We start from the raw sequence: 21,255 nt of genomic DNA on the forward strand, positions 1-21,255 counted from the left end.
CAGTCCTGTCTGGAGGTTTCGCAAGCTTCTTAAGAGGCAAGCTCATGTGGAATTCTTAGAGCAGAGCAAACACCCCAGCCGATGACTTATAGGAGACTCAACACATGTATTTCTGTACTTCTTCCAATTTAAGGCTCCCTAGGCTGGAAGACGGATTCTATTTTCAGAAATGGTGAGAAGTGAAAGTGTCATTTTTTGGAATCTATGAAATACAGTACTAGCAAAGAGGGCCTCTATGGGGACTGGTCATATTATATCACATACTTGGAGTGGGGAGATACAGTTGGAAATATTATACCCTTGACCTCTTTTCCCCAAGGCCCCATCTGTCAGCATGCCAGGGCACATCCTTGTTCTGGGATAAAGAAGAGCAACTGAAGTTTACCCAGATAGAAGCTTCCCCATACCAACAAAATCCTTGTCAACTATTTTAGAAAGAGGAAAAAAATCAACTTAGAGCATTTATTTAAAAGTTAATGATAAAAATGTAAATATGGAAACAAACTATCCCCACACAATCTATATTTTTAAGTAATTTATTCCAATAGAAATATTTCAGAAAACTGTACTTAAATTCATTTTAAGTTAGATTATGCAAACACACTGAAGATCTCACACTCACATTTGCATATTAAACAGAAACAAAAAGTGAGAGAGGAACCAAGCTGCACGTCACTCCAGGAGGTCATAGTGCAAATGAGTACTTCATCTTTGTACCTCAAGTTAACCGGGATGAAGGAGAATAAAAATGGCTTGTGTTTTCCTGTATATTATCATCATTGGATATTCATCCCCACAGATGCTTTTATCTCCTTTAGATTACACTGTGAACGAGTTCCCCACCCCCTCCCCACACATAACATACTTCAGTCGGCTGTAAAACAATGGATTTGTCAATAATCAAGGTATAGAAACTCTTTTGAGTGTCTGGTGACTTATTATCAGCTACTCTGTCAGACCTAGTAAGTCAATAATTACTGGACTATATCTGTTAATAGTTCTAATAAGTGGTATCTTCATGGGAAAATTAATATTTGTTACCTCATATCTAAAGCACAGCTAAGTACGAAATTTTCTACTTGTCTATTTTGAAAAAAAGTTCAATCCCAAAACATTCTAATTATGTATTCCTTTAATCCCATCACCACTTTGCAGTCCAAATGACTAGAATCAAACTTTAATTTCTACTAACAACCCCTAAGGACGAGTTAACCCTTCATTTGGCTTTAAACACTAAATTTACTTGCCTATTCTAGAACATACTAGCCCTTTAAAAAATGTGAAAATAGCATCTTGACTCAGTTGAACAAGAGTAGCTCCAGATCTTGCAATAATCTCGGAGAAGCAAAATGTTTCCAGGCTTTGCTTTTACTGAGAATTGGCTTACTCTCTTAACTTCTCTTTAATTTATATTTTGGAGCTGTTTTCACTTTCCTGACATAGTATTTTCAAGTAAACAATAACTGGTAGGTTAAGTGACTGCTTGTTTGGTCTGAGTCTTATTTAAATATAAGAATGTACTGAACTAAATCTCACTTCTGGGAAAAGGGACTCTCATTTCGGGATTTCAGTAGCTTTAACAAAACCCAAACAGATCTTTCTGGCTGTACTGTATTCTTTTAAGGATTTTCTGAAAGGACATAATTAAATCTATGTTCAAAACAACAATTTCAACAACACAAAATAAAAATAAACTCAGCTGGATGGATGCTCTTCAAAGTTGTTCTCAGGAGTGCTCATCTAAAGGCTGATTTGGTGGGTTTAATTTTAATCTTCTACCCTGGAAGGAGAGGAGCAGGGACGGAGCTTGTCTGAAAAGACTCAAAGCCAAGGTGGAATGCAACAATTATCTAGAGTGATCTGCACACATTTTCTTAGACCTGCTGTGAGAAAGAGTAAGCTGGTGGAGAGAGGGATAGCACACACTCCTGAAATAAGAGGAGTAACAGGGCAAGTGATTATTGTCATACTCGATGCCCTAAAGTTGGTCTTCAAATTGATAAGGCACTGACCAAATCTTCCCCACACTACATACTTGAGATACCAGTGTAATGAAATTGCTTTCCAAAAGCTTAAAAGTTTGCATGCACAGATGTCTTTCATTGGAATCCTCTAACAAGAGAAAAGTAATTACTTTAGACACAAGCCATTTTTAAGGAAGCAAAACCAGAAATACTTAAATCATTTTGAAAAGGTTGACTTCACACAGAAAATAATTATCACCAATGTGATTAAATAACAATGTTTGTTAGAAAAAACCAGAATACTACTCTGGCTGTAAAATTATAAATTTACTATGTTTGAAAGAAATATAAAAGAAGAGAGAGAGAGAGAGAGAAAAAATAAAAGCAAACCCTAAAAGATCACTGAAGAAGTCAGACAAACCTCACCACTTGCTTTGTATCACCTATTCATGCAACAGCTGTACTACTGTTCCACGGGGACACAGTAAAAATTCATCTTCATTTTCAAAAAGGGATCCAATTATTTCAAAAGCCTTTGAAGCAGAGAATTTTTTAAAATTGATGATTATCTTCTGTTAAGCAACACTGGTACCCCTTGTTTGCAGAAGAAGATAATATGGTGGTTTAAAAACTCGTTGTAAAGGAATGTGCCTCAAAAAAACAGGAAGGAAATCAATAGTGGATACATTCTTCTAAAAAGTTAATGGATTAAATCTACTATTATTGTCGATTTCTAATTAATATGATGTCCTATAGTGTTGTCTTCAGTAGTAAAGGCATATTTAACTTACAGATTTAACCTTAAAAAAGAAAAAAGAAAAAAGACTTCCGCTCAAATCATTTGGCCAGGTAAATTCTAGTAATCCTAAGAGAGCAATAGGCCGGGCTGCTCTTGGAGGGCCCTGGTTTCAACTAATACATAAGGTGTATACACTAGAGACCGTAAACATTTTTTCCTTCTATAACAGTGCACCTTGGGCTCCTTTATAAATCTTCTAGAAGAGGAATAAAGCCACTTACAGAAACTTTGCAGCTACAAACACCCTAGTTCTTGACATACAAAAAGACACAATACCAAGACAGTCCATACAGAAAGTAGTGCAATAGTCATATGGCATTTTCCACACAGGAAAACATTTGTCATTGAAGTACATGCCTGGGGAGTAAAAAATACTCAAACTCAAATTGCTTGGATCCCTTTTTGCAATGTTTACGCAAATAATATCTACACAGTGAAGAAAATGTAATAGGAAGGTGTGTTTGATTGGTTCTTTTAATTCTTACAGTTTGGAGGTACGGTAAAAATAAAGCCTCTGAAAAAAATAAGCAGAACTCAAACAAAGAGGGAGCATGAGACCAAAAACAGTGCTCTTCGAGGTCAGCAGTTATTTTTATAGTTGTATTTTAAAAACTGTTATGTTACTTCTGCATGAAAAATAAGCTTCCATGTTCAAACAAACAGTTAAATAAGATGTGCCTCAAACTGTATTTTGGGTGGTATTATACTATTACACCAGGCTGGATAATATACCAATCATTATGTTTACCAAAAAGTAGCTTAAATTATAATGGAATTTCCAATGAGGTCTTCTTGACTTGGAGAGAAACAAATGAGCTTAATATTGGTGGAAATTTCAAGCTTTTGAGTCGCTACTTTACAAATTTATTAAGGGTAGGCCTTACAAGAGGAGAAAAATTTCACCTTCCCACTAATACACTGCCTAAATATTTAATATATTTTGGTAACATTTATTTTTCCTTGAATTATTATTAGGTCTCATTTGGTGAATTACAGATAAAAAATTCACCTACACTATTTTAATTCACTTCCTTCACTGATCTTTGCTTCAAATGCTAAATTCACCTTAAAAAGCAATGAGCAATCTTTTGAATGGACAAATTTGAAGACAAAAATAATGGTGACGTCCGCTGCACGGTTCAGTTTCAGTCAGTCAGAGGCCACAAATCTATACATGGACTTAGTCACCAAACCTGAACACTGTTCTCACGCTGCACAAGCAGCCTCATGTTCAGCGCTGAAAATATCAAACACATCTTCCAGTGGAGCTCTCTCTTTGGCAAAACTGTGGGCTGTCAGGCTCTGACTTCCAGGTGCATCTCTCCACAGAAACTTATCTACTTTAGCTTATTCATGACAAACAGAAAACATAATAAAAAATCCACAGGGTTTTCATCCACAGTGTTTTTTAAAAAGCACATACACTGTTAAAAACACTTATTTCTGAAGAGAAATAAACAAGAAAATTAAAACAGAAGTCAGATGTGCAAGGTCTACAGAGTAATACTGCTATGCTGGTTATGCAGAGGGCCTCTTCTCAGCGCCCAGTGTGGGCTATGCTGGGAGATAAAATCACTAGCATAGGCCACATTTTGCCCTCTTCCAGCTCATGTCACTTTTCACAAAACCAGAAGTAATGGTATTACTAACTGTGCTATATGAGAAAGATATTTGAACTCTTAATATCCTTTCCAAACAGAACACTAAATTTAAAAACTAAGCACTCAGGGAAAGCTCTTCTACTTTCCAATGGAGAGATTTTTTAGCTAATTATTCTAATAAGCAATATTTTCTATTTAAGTTTCATGGATTCAAGGATGAAATACTTATGATTAAAAAAAAGCATAAAATTCTCCAAGAATACAATCTGAAAAATTTTATGTGAGGCCCAAAGTAATAGAAGTCTATCAGAAGTTACCAGTCAAAAAGCACTTCTTACTCTGGGCCACAGCCAAAATCCATGATGCCTCATGAGTTTGTAACATCCAACACACAGCCTTTTTTCAAGTGCCAGTTTTTTGTTAAAACTCTAAGGCATTTCACCTGCAAACATTTTTTGTAACTTAACATTTATTTCAAAAGTTAAATGCATTATTGCATTAAAGAGCTCTCACAAAACTGCTTGATCAACTACTGACAAAATATGGTTTCATTGTAAGGACCTATAGTAAGTTTTGAGAAAAATGTTTGTAATAAAGGAAGCTTAAGTAGGAAGGAAAGTTTTGATACTTAAAATTCCCAGCATCTCAGTCTTTCACCTTTTTCCCTTTGAAAATTATTTTGTATGCCTTATAATAAAATACATACATGCATACGTACATACGTCGACTCTCTTTTAAACAAATGTGATCCTGAATCTCATATTGATCAAAAATAATGAAAATGAATAACAAAAAAAATAACTGGCATTGTGCACATGAAACACTGTAAAGGAAACTATCCTGATAAAATATCAATACATCACCCTTGATGATAAAAATCACCTGTGAGTGATAGAAGGGGTAATCCAATTCACTTGAAAAATGTAGTTATTGTAAAATCTTCTTAGAAAAGTTTAGGTAGGGATTACAGTTCTCTACTAAGCAGATCTGTGGTCCAACAATGAACTCATATAGAAGGCCAAGCTTTAAACCCAGCTAAAAACAACCATGTTTTCTGGAGCCCACTTGAAAAAAGTGTCTGGCATATGAACACTCAGCCTTTATACCTCCTGCAGGAAATAATGTACCCCAAACAGTACTAAATTTCAGAAGTTTAGTGTTTTTAAAAATCTCCCCTCATCCAAAACAACCCCCCCCCCCAAATCCCAAACAAACTCCAACAACTCACGTTATTAACATTTCTAATTCCTACACTCTTGTTGTGAAAAAGCGAGTGAGGCTGCAGACTAATGGAAGCTCAAGCAAACCTTTCCGCTAGGCTGCTGGTAGAACCCTACTAAGCTGGAGTAGCTTTAAACCTCACTTTAAACCCAGCTCCTAATGTAACCCATAAGAAATATGTTTTTCTTTTTAAAGTGTATCTAAAAAAAGGCGATTCTCCCCTCCAAAATTAGTACAAAGTTAAAAGAAATGCAAATTAGCTACGATCTATTCCAAGCACAGCACCGCCAGAAGATTCACACACACTATTTGGTGTTTCATGTTGGTTTTCCTTTCATTCTTTTAAGGCAGTGGTTTCCACAGGTCAGTTCAGAGATAAGAAGCATGGTCCATGGCAGTTTGTTTTGCAACTCCAATTTGTTCTCTGGGAATATCTCACTTCATTCCCTGAAATTAGTGCTTTTTTGGTTCAGAACTCCAGAGGCTGAGATGGAACCTCTGGGCTCTTCCTGGCACAGGATTGGTTTATAGCTGGCGCTCTTTCATCAGGTCCTTGCTTTCACTTAAGATAACAGTTCACCTTGTTTTTTATCAGGCTTTTACTCAAAAGTCATCAAGTTTGTAGGAACCTAAAAAATATAAGCATTACAAACTGACAGTATTTAAAAGGTGTTTTTCAAAGTACTATTTCTTATATTTCCTTGTCATTCTAAGTAAGCCCAAATATTAAAATCTTTCTGACCTAAATATCTTTTTAAAAAAGGAATTTGATAGAAGGTACTGTAATTGTTTATGAATAATGAATAAAATACACTAGAACATTTTTGAGAGGAAGTCACTGAGATGAGTTAATACTTTTTCCAATAAATTGAAATCCGGGTGGGAAAAAGGGCAGAGACAGTATCTTTCTTGTCTAACACAGGAGAGCTCAGGAGATGTTTGCTGAGTGAATAAATGAATGAGGAAAGAGTAAGTATGGCCGTAGTAGTGTATGAGATTCCACACAAAATGCCTGTCATCATTTATTTTTTCATTATATGTATTACAATGAATTCCTACATGCAAATTTTAAAATGCAGCACAGATAATTTTATAACAAACATTACTAAGAATTTCTTTGTGAAATCATCATGAAAATGAGTATAAAAGAATAAAACTCATTGCTAGATAAACTCTTACCTGAAACTTTGTGACTCTGAAAAATCTATAGGTTATATAACAGTTTGCTGCTTATAGACTGGATCAAATTTAATTTGATTTCTTTTAAGTCTGAAATTCAACAATAATTCTTAGAAATATGAATATATTTTGTTTTTAAAAATTAATGAACCCTCTAGTCAAGGACTAAAGAGGGCTTCACCATGCTAAAAAAAAATGCTCTTAACTTTTACTACCAGTTTTCCAAAGTTGTGCTGGTAGAGAAATTCATGCATCAGTGGTCATTACTCTGTCCTTTAAAAGAGCTTAACAGTTCCCACACTTTAGCAACCTTTTTCTGAAAACCTGGGATACTAAAAAAAAAAAAAAGATTAATCTCTTATGTGTGTCAGCTTCTGAATGAAAAATTATTTGACAATATAATCATAACTGAACTATAAATACAACAGTACAAATCCAAGAGTGCTTAAATTAAAGTATAAATTCTCAGGGTCTGGTTCTAAGAAAACCAATATTTTAATAAAGTAACACTTTCATTTCCTCCTAAGTTGCCTGACTATGGTTTAAGGTGTTGTACCTGAGTTAGAGTCTTCTACTAAAAGTTTTCAAATTTCACAGCTTCTATTTATAAATTTGCTACTTCTCTGATTCTTCCAAGTATAGGAACAAACAAATTAAAAAAAACCCATTTATACACATCTGGTTGGCTTATTCAGTAGCAAAGTCCACTAATATAATAAAAAGAAATTGAACCTCTATGCTGGTACGCATACCCTGTCTAGATTAATCTTGAAACTTGAGATTGAAAAGAAATGATACAGTACTTTAAGCTACATTTAAAGAAAATGTACGGCATGGAGCTGAATCCTGAAAAACTTGGTTTAGGCAAAAGAAGGTTTGTTTCCTTCATTCTGTCCCAGACACTAACTTGACAGGGGCAAGAAAGTAATTTTTGCTCTATGGTATTTCATGTCCTTAAGGGACATTGTTAAGAATGGTACCAAATATTGCTATTAGTCTTTCATATATTTTTGAAATAAAAATTGTAAGAGAACAAGGCCCATTCCAACAATATTTAAGAAGAATGAATCTATAGGATGAAGACAGAGTTTGTGTCATCTCAGGTCCACGATTTTTTACTTGTTTGACCCTGTGTAGGTCATTTAGGATTTCCGAGCCTTAGTTTCTTCCTTTATCAAAAAAGGGATAATAACTTGGGTCCTGATAGCACACAGTGGAAAATACGTTTATAACCTTTATAAACTTGTATAATGTATTATATTATTCAAAATTAGCTATTGATAACACTTACCATATACTTCTGTATTTCAGTACCTTAAGACAATAAAATTTTCAAATATATTCAACTGAAAACTGGCCTAAAAAAGTCTATGTTTATTTATGTCTGCCCTACCAATTCATGGTTCAACTTTAAATCTGCAACCGGGTTTGGGGAAAACACCACTATGGATTCATTCCCCTTTGTAGCTGAAAGCCTTTGAGTTAGACCATCTTTGTTTCAGTAAAAATAAAAACAAACAAAAAGTCCACATAGTTTTGGGTTTCACTGCAAGCACAGGAACCCGCATAAAATTGTCAATAGAACAAGTAAAGACAAATCAGAATGATTTTTGTTAAGGTGCCATCATATTTTTACCTCTCTAGAGTCTCCTTGCCTCCCACTACATTCTCCCAACAAGGGCTACAGTTCCCTGTTTTGAACACCTGAAGCTTGTTCCATCTTCAGGGTCTTTGTGCACTTACTCTTCCCTCCACCAGAACTTTGTTCCCCCTTATCTTCACATGGCCCTTCCTTCCTGTCATTCATGTCACTGTCATCTCCTTAGGGAGATCTTTGCTGTTCACTCTTATTTATTTAAAGTCTGTCTCTACTCCCATCACTCCGTATCATGTAATTCTATTTTGTTCATACGGTTTTTACTACTTGAAATTTTGTTATTTGTTCGCTTGTTTATTACCCATCTCCTCTCTAAAATGTGGACTTCATGTCTTGCTGACTGTGGTCAACAAGAAATAGAATATGAACAGTTTCCCTACTTCACTCCAAAAATGAGTCCACTTACTTCTCTTTGGAACTCTTTTAAATATATTCGCAATTTATGGACTATTTTGAGGGTTAAGAGAGATGCTTACCTGTTGTTTGTTACTTTGGCAGGCTGCACTCAAGTGCTTAAACCACAGCATTGCATTCATCCTACTGCCAGCTTGAAATTTGTATGAATTTCCTAAAATTATTAAAAACAAAGGGAAACAATAAAAATTGATGACAGTTCTCCATTTAAGAATTCTATTTCTCTAACACCTGATTTTCCAATACATATAAAACGAAGAGTTCTCTGTGCTACATTCACGTGCTATCATTTATGCAGAAAGTCACTGTTTTGCTGTTTATGAATTGGAAAAGAAGTATTTTGCCTCCTTAAATGCTCTTTAAAGTATATTTAAATAAAATAATTGTTTGGGGCTTCCCTGGTGGCGCAGTGGTTAAGAATCCACCTGCCAATGCAGGAGACACGGGTTCGATCCCTGGTCTGGGAAGATCCCACATGCCGCGGAGCAACTAAGCCCATGTGCCGCAACTACTGAGCCTGCACTCTAGAGCCCACGAGCCACGACTACTGAAGCCCGTGTGCCTAGAGCCTGTGCTCCGCAGCAAGAGAAGCCTCCGCAATGAGAAGCCTGCGCACCGCAACGAAGAGTAGCCCCCGCTCACCGCAACTAGAGAAAGACCGCATGCAGCGAAGACCCAACGCAGCCAAAAAAAAAAATAATAATAATTGTTTGGCTTCTCTAGATTTGTATGAGTGGATGAGAGTGCAGGATATCACTTCTCAGCACTATTTAGATGATCTAAATATTAGTAGATGCTAATACTGAATTTTTATAGGCCAGAATGCTTTAACATGTTTAACACTTAAATATTAGCTATTTAATGTGATTAAGGATTAATCAGCTAACATCAATATAACCTATGCTTTTAGTTTTTAGTTAACATTTGTCAAAATTATTAGAGAAATTTCTAGGTCTAGTGAGGGCTTATGTGAAAAATCTGAGAAGGCAACTTTTTCTCTTTTAGAAAATTAGAAATTCATTTGTTTCATGTGTGTTGTAGGTATTTAGACCTTATGTTGACTCTAATTCAAAACTGACACATAATAAGGATATTTTATATGTTTATATGTATTAAGGTAATAAACTGAGAAAAGAAGAAAGGACTTATGTAGTACAGGTGCCCTAAGTTGAGCTTAATTCCCCTTTTTCACTGACCTGAGTTCTTTTTATCTCCCAATTCTTACTGAGTGCTACTCTTTCCTTTATAACTGAATTCAATGGCTCAAGAGCCTCATCTATATGCAGGCGTTATACAGCTCTTCTTTGAGATTTTCTCAAAGACTTTTTTTCACTTTCAGAGGCAACAGCTTTCTTCACCAAATGTTTAATTACTAAAATAACACTGTTTTGCTTGTTAAACACAGATGCAAACATTAGATCAACCTAAATAGCAGACGTATCTGATCAGCTGGCCACAGCTGCCATTTACCTACTCTCTCCTCCCTGAAAAAGACCATCAGTACAGACTTCATAAAAACCTTGTACTCTGAAACGGTTCTGTCAAACACACTAAGGAACTGATGGAAGACAAATAATTTGTTAACTGAACCCCATGAAAATGATCTTTTATAAATAATGAAGGCCTTTGGGATTGGCAGGGTGGAGGCTGGGGCTTTTAATTCAGAATGTTGAGTAGGAGCTCCTTACTCTGTAAGTCAACCTATTTCATCTAAAAACATAACATTTTGCTATTATTTTTTTCTGCACTTTTTCTGCATATTTTCTTAAATTTTTACTTAAAGTACCACAATATCCTAAAAGCAGAATATCTGTGGATATGCATTCTAAATAAACAGAAGTCAGAGTATAATTTTACAGTCAGTAAAAGGTAATATAACTTCATTTTAGTAGTAGTGAGCTGCTGAAGTGGAAGATTCTGGGCAGATATGAAAGAATTTTCTTTCTGGCTTCCTTTGTGGTGCTTATCAACAGCTGGCAGATTTTACGAAGGAAGAGCTGCAACCACATTAGGATCTGTTCTGATGACCACTGAGGTTTCCACAACTGGCACAGGCAGGGTGAGAAGGTATGATCTGATTCTACTACACAGCCCACCCTCCAACCTCTCTCATCCACTTTTAAAGTTTTAAAGTTTTTAAAACTCCTAGGGTCAATAGCCAACACTTTCACTCATAAATGTCTCTATACATTGTAAGCTAAGTATTATAATTAAAATTATACTTATTTGGAAAGTGGTTTGAGTCAAATTACCAATTTAATTAAAAGTAATGGAATAAAAATCATTTAAAGGAAAACTTCTGCCACATTCAGAGCTTAAGAATAACAAATGATCTCAGAATATAAATGAAGGGGTACTGCATATTGTAAATCTGAGATTTTAAAGTTAACAGTGGTCTATAGATTCTCAAATTCCCTCCTTCCTTTTCTGGTTATTAGCTCTCTAGGGATTATTTGGGTTTTTAATTTCAAGCTTATGCCCATGTAGCAAAGAAAATAAGCTTATTTAATAAGCTTATTAAATAAGCAATTAATAGATATTGATATCTAAAAATATTGCTATCATTAGTATACATTACATTATGTGACACAAATATTTCCCAAGAGAGTGAACTACACAAACAATGCCCCTAGTCGTGCATTCCAGTTAAACTATTGATAAATTTTGGCTTATCGAAAGTTGTGTACATGCAATATCTTAAGCCCTAGTTATTTTAATGATTCACCTTTCTCAGAGTCAGTCAGCAAGAAGAGATCTGGATGTTCCGGGTCATCAGCCATCATCACCATCCATCCTACTACAGACACGTTCTTATTTGATGTTGATTTGAACTGAGAGATAAAAAAAATAATTAATGGAAACAAAATTTATGGCTTATTATATGTAAAAATTAACTGTTAGAGAGCATATTTTCAGTTTCTCCTAGAGAGAGACGAGATTTCATGCTGGTCAGGTCTGCTCCCGGTCTCTTACTACTAAATTCCATGTAGGCATGCCCTCTTCAGATAGTCTCTTATACTTTCCAGATCTTTCCCAGCTTCAACTCTTCATCAAAAGTTAACTGTCCTAGCGTCCACTCCCAAAGACCATGATCTGTTAGTAGATCTGGTAAATTTTTCTCTATTGTTTTTTTTTTTTTTGTTACTGTGCTACACCTCACCCCTTCGTTATAGGAAACACACTTTCATTTTAATAGAGGTGTTATCTCCACACACACACCCTTTACTGAATATAACTGACATATAACATTGTATAAGTTTAAGGTGTACCAATGTAATAGGGGTGTTATCTTAAACCTGATAACCTGATGATTTAATGAATCAGCACCGCCATCACAATTCTTAATAATATATTCTTGCCTGTATTTCTCAAAAAGAAGGTATTCTTAGCATGCTTGTCTAGTTATTCTTTTTTTTTATAAAGTTACACTTTAGTAATGGAAAAAAAAGGACTGTTATAAAAGCAAGAAATTTAAGTTAATCCTACTCATGAACATAAATGAAAAAATGTTAAATAAAATTTTGGCAAACTGAATCTAGCAGTGTATAAAAAAGCTGGTACATGATGGGCAAACTGGATTTATCCCAGGAATATGAGGGTGATTTAATGTTAGAAATCAATGACTGCAACTAAGTTCGGTTTATTTCATGAAAGCAAGCTTAGTTCAACTTTAGATAAATTGTTAAAATAAATCACCATATTAACATTAAAAGAAAAAAGTATGATCAACTCAGTTGATGTAAAATAAAACCATTTGCTAAAATATAATGCATATCTGTGTGACTTGGAATGGAACAGAATTTCCTAATTCAATAAGGAGTACCTACCAAACAAACAACAACAAACCCCCCACAAAACCCGAACAAAACAAAGCAGGAAAGAAAAAAACAAAACAAAACAAAACCCAAGCCAAAACCCTGCAACGCATGCTCAAGGGTAAAATGCTAAAAACACTTCAAAATCAGTTTTAAGACAAGGATGCCCACCATTGCTACTTCCATCCAACACTGAATTGGAAGACCTAGTCAGCACACTAAGATAACAGGAAAGAAATAAAAGGTATAAGGGTGAGGAAGAAATAAAACTGCCATTACTCACACATGATATTATCTACACAGAAAATCCACCAAGTTAATAAGAAAGATCAGCAAGGATGCTTGGAAAAGATCAATATAAAAGTCAACTGCGGGCTTCCCTGGTGGTGCAGTGGTTGAGAGTCTGCCTGCCGATGCAGGGGACACGGGTTCGTGCCCCGGTACGGGAAGATCCCACATGCCGCAGAGCGGCTGGGCCCGTGAGCCATGGCCGCTGAGCCTGTGCGTCCAGAGCCTGTGCTCCGCAGCGGGAGAGGCCGCAACAGTGAGAGGCCCGCGTACCGCAAAAAAAAAAAAAAAAAAGTCAACTGCAATTTTATACACTAGAATTATAAAAGTCACTTATAGGAAAGGTACCTAGTAATATATGTAACAAAAGACATACAGGAAAGTGTAACAGTTAAGACTTTCAAGAAGACCTAAATCAACAGAGAAAAACCATGAGATGAAGAAAAAGGTTCAATGTTGTAAAGATGCCAATTCTCCCTAAATTGGTCTACAGATTCAGTGTCATTTCAATAAAAATTCCAGTAGGGTTTTATGTGGAACTTGAGAAGCTGATTCTAAAACTTACATATAAGAGCAAAGGATCAGAAATAGCCAAGACACTCCTGAAGAATTAGGCTGGACTTGCCTTGCTACACAAGACTTATAAATCTACAGTAACTGAGACCATGAGCTACTGGGACAAGGACAGACTGACAGGGCGATGGAAGTCTAGAAAGCAATCTGTGCACACAGATGCAAACTCAAACGATAAGAGTGGGCTCTGCAGATCAGTGAAGGAAGAATGGACTGTTCAATAGATGGTGCCAGGAAAATTTCTCATCCGTGCAGAAAAATCAAAATGAATGCCTATTTCATAACACATTTCACACACACACCCCTCTGACTCCAGGTGGATCAAGGATTTTAAAGCAAATTGCAAAACTTTAAATCTATTAGTAGAAATTATAGGAGAATATCTTGATGACCTCCGGTTAGAGAAGTATTTTACTTTAAAAACATGACTCAGAAACTGTTATGCATAAAGGAAAGGATAAATTTTATTACTTTAAAATTAAGAACTATTCACTAAAAACATCACAAAGAGAGTAAAAAAAAAACAAATCAAACAAATTGGAAGAAGATATTAGTAACACATAACTGCTAATAGATTAGTATCCAGAGTATATAAGGAACCTTTACCAATTAGTAAGAAAACACGCTATCCAATAAGCAAAAGATTTATCCAGGCATTTTAGAGAAGAAACATGAATGACCAACAACATGAAAAAAACTTCAAACTCATTAATAATCTGGGGTGTGTACATTAAAATCACAAGGTACCATTTCATATTTACTAGGTTAGCCAAAATTAAAAAGCCTGACAACAAGTATGGTGAGGGTGTGGAACAATGAAAAACCTCATTATGCTGTTGGTGAGTACGTAAATCAATTTGGCATTTTCTTGTAAAGTTGAACGTTTACCTTCCTTGGTATATAATCTAGAGAACATATGCACAAAAATATTCATAGTAGCTTTGTTAGATACAGCAATAACCTGGAAAGCATCCAAATATCCATCAGTAGAATGATGAATAAATTATGGCAGATTCATAACGTGGAAGACTATTCAAGTGTGAAAAGGAATAAAGGACAGCTATATGCATCAACAGTGATGAATCTCATCAACAATATATTAAGCAACAAATGGACTGCTTAAAATTATATATGTGAATCCATTCAGGTACAGTTCAAAAATGAGATAATGTGTTAAGGAAACATATATAGTAAAATCCTGAACAAAAACAAGGCAGTGATGAACATGAAATTTAGGACAGTGATAGGCTGTGGGTGTGGCTGATAAGGAAGGAAGAGGATGCTATCTGGGAAGTCTTGGACGGTTCTGGTAATGCTCTGTCTTCTTATGCTGCGTGGAGTTATAGAGGTGTTCATTTTATTTATTATTCTTTAAAATGTACATGTATACTATATATCTTTGCATGTATATGTTTCACATTTTAAAGAAATGGGGAAAAGAAGGAACACATCACATTATTTGTAACAACATGGGTACTACAAAAATGAAAGCCAAAGGGATTAGGAAGTTTTAATACTATGGAGAATCAAATTGGCAATACTACAGAACAGCTGATTTCACAGCTAATAATTTATGTCAAAGCAGATAGCATGATTTTCTAATATTCTTTTCCTAGCCCCCAAAACATCTGCATCAATTGCTTCTTTTTTCAATTAAAAAAAAAGTAATTCAAACAGTATAAGCCCCTTTACATAGAGTACAAATGCCCTCAACCACCAGCTGAATCTCATCCCACTCCCCAGAATTCATCATCCTTTGGGGTGTAGCCATCTGGACCTTTCTCTATGCATTACACCAAAGACTGACTTTTCTGTTGCTGTTGGTTTTTATATACAAATGGGGGTATACTTACTCTGACTTGTGGTTTTTACCTATCAGTATTTCCTTAATAATAAGTATTTTCAGTGTTTGCAGATTTCTGATACTATAAATATTCCAGGAATATTCTTCTATAGATATCTGTGCACTTGTTCAAGGATTTCCATAGGACAGACTTTCAGATAAAGAATCGCTGGTTATTAAGTTATATACTGACTAGAATTGTCCACCACAAAAACAATACCAATTTCAATTTCCACCAACTGTCTATGTTTCCCTACATCCTGGCTAGTGTTATATTATCAATCATTAAAATTTCTGCCTAATGGCCAAAAAAATGGGCATCTTCTTTAATCTGTGTTTTTGATACCTAGTGAGGTTCATCACCTTTTCATGTTTATTAACCATTTATATTTCACCTTCTTTATCTCCCTATTCCATTTTTCTACTGTTGTTTTATTCTTACTGAGTTGTGGAAGGTCTTTATATAGGTTACAGATTTCTTTTTCAGGTGTAGCCTTGGTTTTTAAATTTTAACTTATCAAACAGTATTTATTCACTCATTACTATGCAGAGATAGGCTCAAACATATCTGCAAAAAATTTTTTTAAATGAATACACTTCAATTAAAAATAATTTTACAGTGAATGTTTTCACCTTAAAACATTCAAAAATATAGACATAATAAAACCATAGTCCCCCTCCTTTCTTCCCAGTTATTCTCTCTTCCCAAGTCTGCTCTGCTCCTCACAGGCAAAAACATTCATACTTTAGAGAGCAATAAAACATAGAGGTGTAGGCTTCCAGATTTCCTCCTCCCGCATTTATTTATATACATATGAACAGGTATACTTTCATTAGTGACACTTTTTCCTCCTCCAGCTTTTAATTTTGAAAAGGTTCAAACTACAGAGAAGTTGAAACAATGCTACAATGATTACCCATATATCTACATTTTTCATTTGCTTGATCTCTTTGAACATTTAAATGTAAGCTGCACACATAACATTGGACTCAATATTTCAACATGTATCTCCTAAGAATATATTACTATATAACCACAATGTAACATATTCAAGAAATTTAACAGTCACAATCATATAAAGTCCATATTACAATTTCTTTGATTGTCCTAATTATGAGCTTTATAGCTTAAAAAGACTTCGTCCAAGATTAAACCAAGGTACATACGTTGCATTTAGCTGTCAAGACTCTTTAGTTTCTCTTAATCTAGAACAGTCCTTCTGTCCCCCTACCCTATTCCATCTGCCAAATTTTGGTCTTAAGAATCCAAGCCAGTTGTCTTATAGGAATGTTCCACAATGTGGATTTAATTGTTTCTTCATGATTAAATTCAGGTTAAATTTTTGGCAAGAACACTACATAGATGGTGCTGTGTTTATATAAAAGATTTTAATCTCTTATCTATTGCTTATGTATAGCTAATATTTTCTTCCAATTTGTATTTTAACTGTTTGAAAATGATTAAATTTTTTTTTCCTTCATTGCTTCTAGTTCTGTGCCCTATCTTTTCTATCCTAAAATTGATACTAAATATAAACATGGACTTGTCTCTATACTCTATTTTGTTCTTATAATTTTCTTTAATCTTAACAGTTTAAATTAGAAAAGATGAGGAATACAGTCCATTTCCTCGGCACTCAGTTGGGCTCCCTTCACAGCCCACTATGCTCTAATTTCTAAACATTTCATACGCATTATTTATCACTTCATATAATTAAAAGCCCAAACTAGCATATTATTATTCTCTATGTATAAGTACCAATGCCAAACACAAAAAGATATTTAACATATGTATTAGAGGACAAATTCAGTTATTTAATCAATTCTCTAATTTGGCTTCTTTCTAATTAAAGTTAGGAAAAAGCAAAAAAAAATTTACCTTATACATTTTACTTCTTTATCATAGTCAACTTCTTTATAATAAGTGAAATCCAGCCAAGTCTCTGGAAGTGGCTAAGTGAACAGTTAACTATATCTGAAGATGACAATTTAATTTAGCTATATCACCCTTTTTTTTCCCCCCTCCTTTGAGTACAGCAGTACTAACCAGAGGCAATTACTCTGTAAAACGTTCTAGTGAAACTAAACTGTAGCTTTGTCAGGTATGTGGGCATTATAGTCAATTTGACTAGAATACAAAAAACAGTCCTTCACCTCAATGTGAGGACTATATCTAGATAATTCTAACATAAGAGTGAGCAAAAAAGTCAGTGCTCAGGAATTTGTATGATTCCATTCAGGTACAATTAAAGAATGACACAATGTACTGTTTAAGGAAACATATGTGGTAAACTCTAAAGAAAAGCAAGACAATGATTAACATGAAATTCAGGACAGTGACAAGGTATGGGTACCGCTGATAAGGAAAGGTAGGTGATGCTATCATATGGCACTTCCCACATTCATTTAAACCAAAAACGTATTCTCCTCTACCCCTGGTGTGATTAAAGGGGTAAAACTGTGAGAATAAAGAAAAGCTTCTCTAATGATAATGTCTGAAGTTGAACTTGTAACTGGCCTCATCCAACCAAACTTCAAACTAGGGATTATTCTTACTAAAAGGAACAAAACAAAACAACAAAAAAACAAAAAAACACTGAATCCCAGTAAATTTAGTCAAAGTGTTTGGTGAAGTAATACCTGATATTAAAATGTATACAAGTAATGTGTGTGTATTATAGTTTTTAAGAGCCATTGTTAGAATAAAAAAACATGAAGTGATAAATGCCCTCCCCCGCCGCCCCCCTACCGCCTCCAAAAAAAAAGAAGGTCTTCTCTGAATTATGCAGTATCACTGGGTAACGTATAAGTAGTAAAAGAACTTAATTTTTTTTTTTCAGTGGCTTACCTTTCCTCAGTATGGTAAACCACTTAATTCCCCCCCCACCCCCAAAATACACAATTTAGAAATAAAATTCCTCTCCAGGGGACTGTGTTAACGCAACATGGAAAATGGAAACTTAGTTTTCCATTTTCAAATACTGTATCACTGGCATAGAAAAAACAGCATGCAAAAAAAAAGATTTATAGGAAGATTCTACATCTGGAGAAAAGAGCATTTCAAAGCTTCTTTTAAACACAAGAAGGTGATCACAGTAACCTTAGTAACTATTATTCCTCTTCACTGCTGGGAAAATCACTCAAACAGAGACTGAGGTGGAAAGAACCAGAGATGCTGGTCCGAATCTTTCATATTTTACAAATTAGGAAACGAGACTCCAAGGCGATAGTTTTCAACCATTTTCTGACCCAAAAAACCCAGGTTTGAGAGGGCTTGGAAGTGAAGATAGATACTTGTAGTGTGCAGTTTTGACATTTGCAATGGAAAAATAGCATTCAAAAACGAAACTACAAAATATGGAAGTTGTTCCAAGACCTTCCTTGGAATGGTCTTACTAAACAAAAATAATTCCATTATAATATTCCAACAAGGAAAGTGTAAGAACTTCTGGGTTAGAATGTGGGAAAAAACCGAAACCCTTGCATCGCATTAGACCTACTTTCTTTACAACCATGAAGAGGCTGTGAAAGTATGCTAACAACTTGGAACAGGAATACTTACATGTTTTCTTTCTGTAGCCTTTAGAGATTTGGCAGCATAGTAGAAAAGTTGTGTCCCACACAAAGCTGCCCAATATTTCGTCCAAGATGCTACCTGGAGAGGACAGACACATGAATATACTACGCAAATGCTACTGGCTTCTCAGTCACTCTGCTTTCTCAGTGCCAAAGATCTTTAGCTCCACTTCACTTCCACCACCTTAGCTTCGAGTTTCATCACTTCTGAAATCTTTATCTCAAATATTCTTATCACGTCCACTCAATACATTCTACTTAGGACTGACCAAACAAAATTGGCTGAATTCTATTTTTTGGGGCTGTCACTCTGTTTTCTATTTCTTCTAAAATTACTACTTAAAATACTTCTTAACGGGATATATTTTCAAGGTTCTCTAAGAACTATATTAGGGAGCAAAGAGAAGTACAGGAGCATCTTGATTTAAACACCCAAAATGTATGATTTAACCAAAATCTATATGGCAGGTATAATAACACTTTAAATTAAATAACATTGTGAGGCAAAGGTGTATCTTAAATTATTTCAAGTGTATTATATATCTGAAATATATTTTATTTCAACTGTCTTCATATTTTTTAGGGTCCTATTCATTTGCTTAATTTTAGAACGTGTATTAAAATATATTAAATTCTTACTGTAGGCTTTTTGCCTTCTTTTAACAAAGTTTTTCTCCTGAGAACACCTTGAATAGTAACAGCTCCTGGATATAAATGTACTGCCAAATCTTCTGATTCTGCAGAACTATAATAATGAAATGAAGAAAAGAACATATAAGCGCTTTAGTGATTATCAAGTAGGTACTTAAATAAAATGTAATTATTCTTAATTTTAAAACTGTTACTTTATTCAGAATAAGAAGACACTGACAATTATAAAGGCTTACTGATCTGAAATTTGTAAGCTGTCACAAAATTAACAGGAAGTTACTGAAGTCAGCAGATGGTTAAAAAACACATTTTATTGCATATCTGAACAAGTATAATTTAGAAAGAATACAGAGATTCACCCTAGTAAAGATTAAATTAGGGATTTAAGACTTTTCTTCTTAACATGCCACACTGCAGCACTGCTGAAACCTTTTTTTCCCCAGTAGAAACTTAAGTCCTAGTGGGAAAGATGAGGATTCTATTTGTTAAAAGTATTTATGCATATAAAACTCAAAATAAAAATAGCAGAATCAAAAGGAAAAAAGCAAAAGAAAACCCATGCTTAATTCTAAAATAGGTGAAAGAAGTAATGAAGGCGATTAACAACATATTTAAAAAACCAACTTTCTGCAATAAAATTTGATGACATTTTAATGTCAGCAATGCATCTAAGTGATTATAGCTTAACAGCTCTCCAAGAAAGGAATAACTCCAAACTCAAGATTTCTTTTTCTTGTATCTTAAGAAAACCGTCACAAAATAATAATCAAACATCTAAATCTCTCTTCCCGACTCATTTAAGGTCCAACAGTTAAAATAAGAACAATTCCTATATAAGTCAATTAAAACATAACACACTGATTAAAAAAAAAAAATCTGTCATTCCTCCGGTCATTTGACATGAGCTGCAGAATTGCTACAACAGTGAAGAAACCTGAAGTTTGCAAGTTTATCCTTTTTTTATTATTTAGGTGTCTTCAAAGTGACTTAAAAACTTAGAAACCACTAGAAATTTCATGCTGGAACTATTTATATTCAAGGAGGTATATATTCAAGGAGATTAGACACCATTAAATTGACATAAAATTAACTTTAAAGTCTGGTATTTTGTTGTATTATGAGAATTGGTGGATTATCCATTACTGTTAACCTCTAGCCCCCAATCAATCTACCATACTTATTTTCTTCTGCAGCTAATGTAGTACAGAAAGAGACCAGGTTTAACAAGATAAACAACTGAATGAACATGAGTTTAAACACAGAAATATTATTTAATAAAAAAGACTTGTCTAAATTCAGGACCTGAAGTTAACCTGAAAAATTCTTAAAAAAGATAAATTGAATGTAGTAAATTCTTCGATTGCAGCCTTGAATAACAAGTGGATTTTTGTACTGCTTATCCAATAATCAGCAACATTAGAAAGACCTGTGCAGTTAAAAAGCGACAGATTTGGAATTATTTAAAAATGTTGACATAAAGATGCAAGTTCTAGCAATTAGCTCTGGGATCAGAAAGAATAGTTCAAATTTATCTCTAGATTAAATCTTGGAAAGAAAGTTTTCATGGGCATTTTGTTTAGTTTTTAAACCAATTAGTTGAGAAAGAACAGAAATAATATGAGACCACACCCATGTAAGCCAATCACCAACACCAGAGGGGAGTTCTGTGACCCC

General features: G+C 34.6%; 1 protein-coding gene across 2 annotated transcripts in view; it reads right to left on the reverse strand.

Annotated features, from left to right (window-relative positions):
- Positions 1-528: 528 nt before the first annotated feature.
- The window catches only part of RALGPS2 (Ral GEF with PH domain and SH3 binding motif 2), a 163,194-nt gene continuing 142,467 nt past the window's right edge, over positions 529-21,255 (reverse strand). For both annotated transcript variants that reach the window (XM_030875358.2, XM_030875354.2), the window contains 5 exons: positions 19,570-19,675; positions 18,917-19,009; positions 11,561-11,666; positions 8,898-8,989; positions 529-6,214 (listed from right to left, as the gene is read on the reverse strand). In XM_030875358.2, the coding sequence (XP_030731218.1) occupies positions 6,185-6,214; positions 8,898-8,989; positions 11,561-11,666; positions 18,917-19,009; positions 19,570-19,675 (427 nt within the window). In that variant the 3' untranslated portion in view covers positions 529-6,184. The remainder of the gene's footprint in view (positions 6,215-8,897; positions 8,990-11,560; positions 11,667-18,916; positions 19,010-19,569; positions 19,676-21,255) is intronic.

The sequence above is a fragment of the Globicephala melas genome, chromosome 1, assembly GCF_963455315.2.
Source record: "Globicephala melas chromosome 1, mGloMel1.2, whole genome shotgun sequence".
Taxonomy (NCBI): Eukaryota; Metazoa; Chordata; class Mammalia; order Artiodactyla; family Delphinidae; genus Globicephala; species Globicephala melas.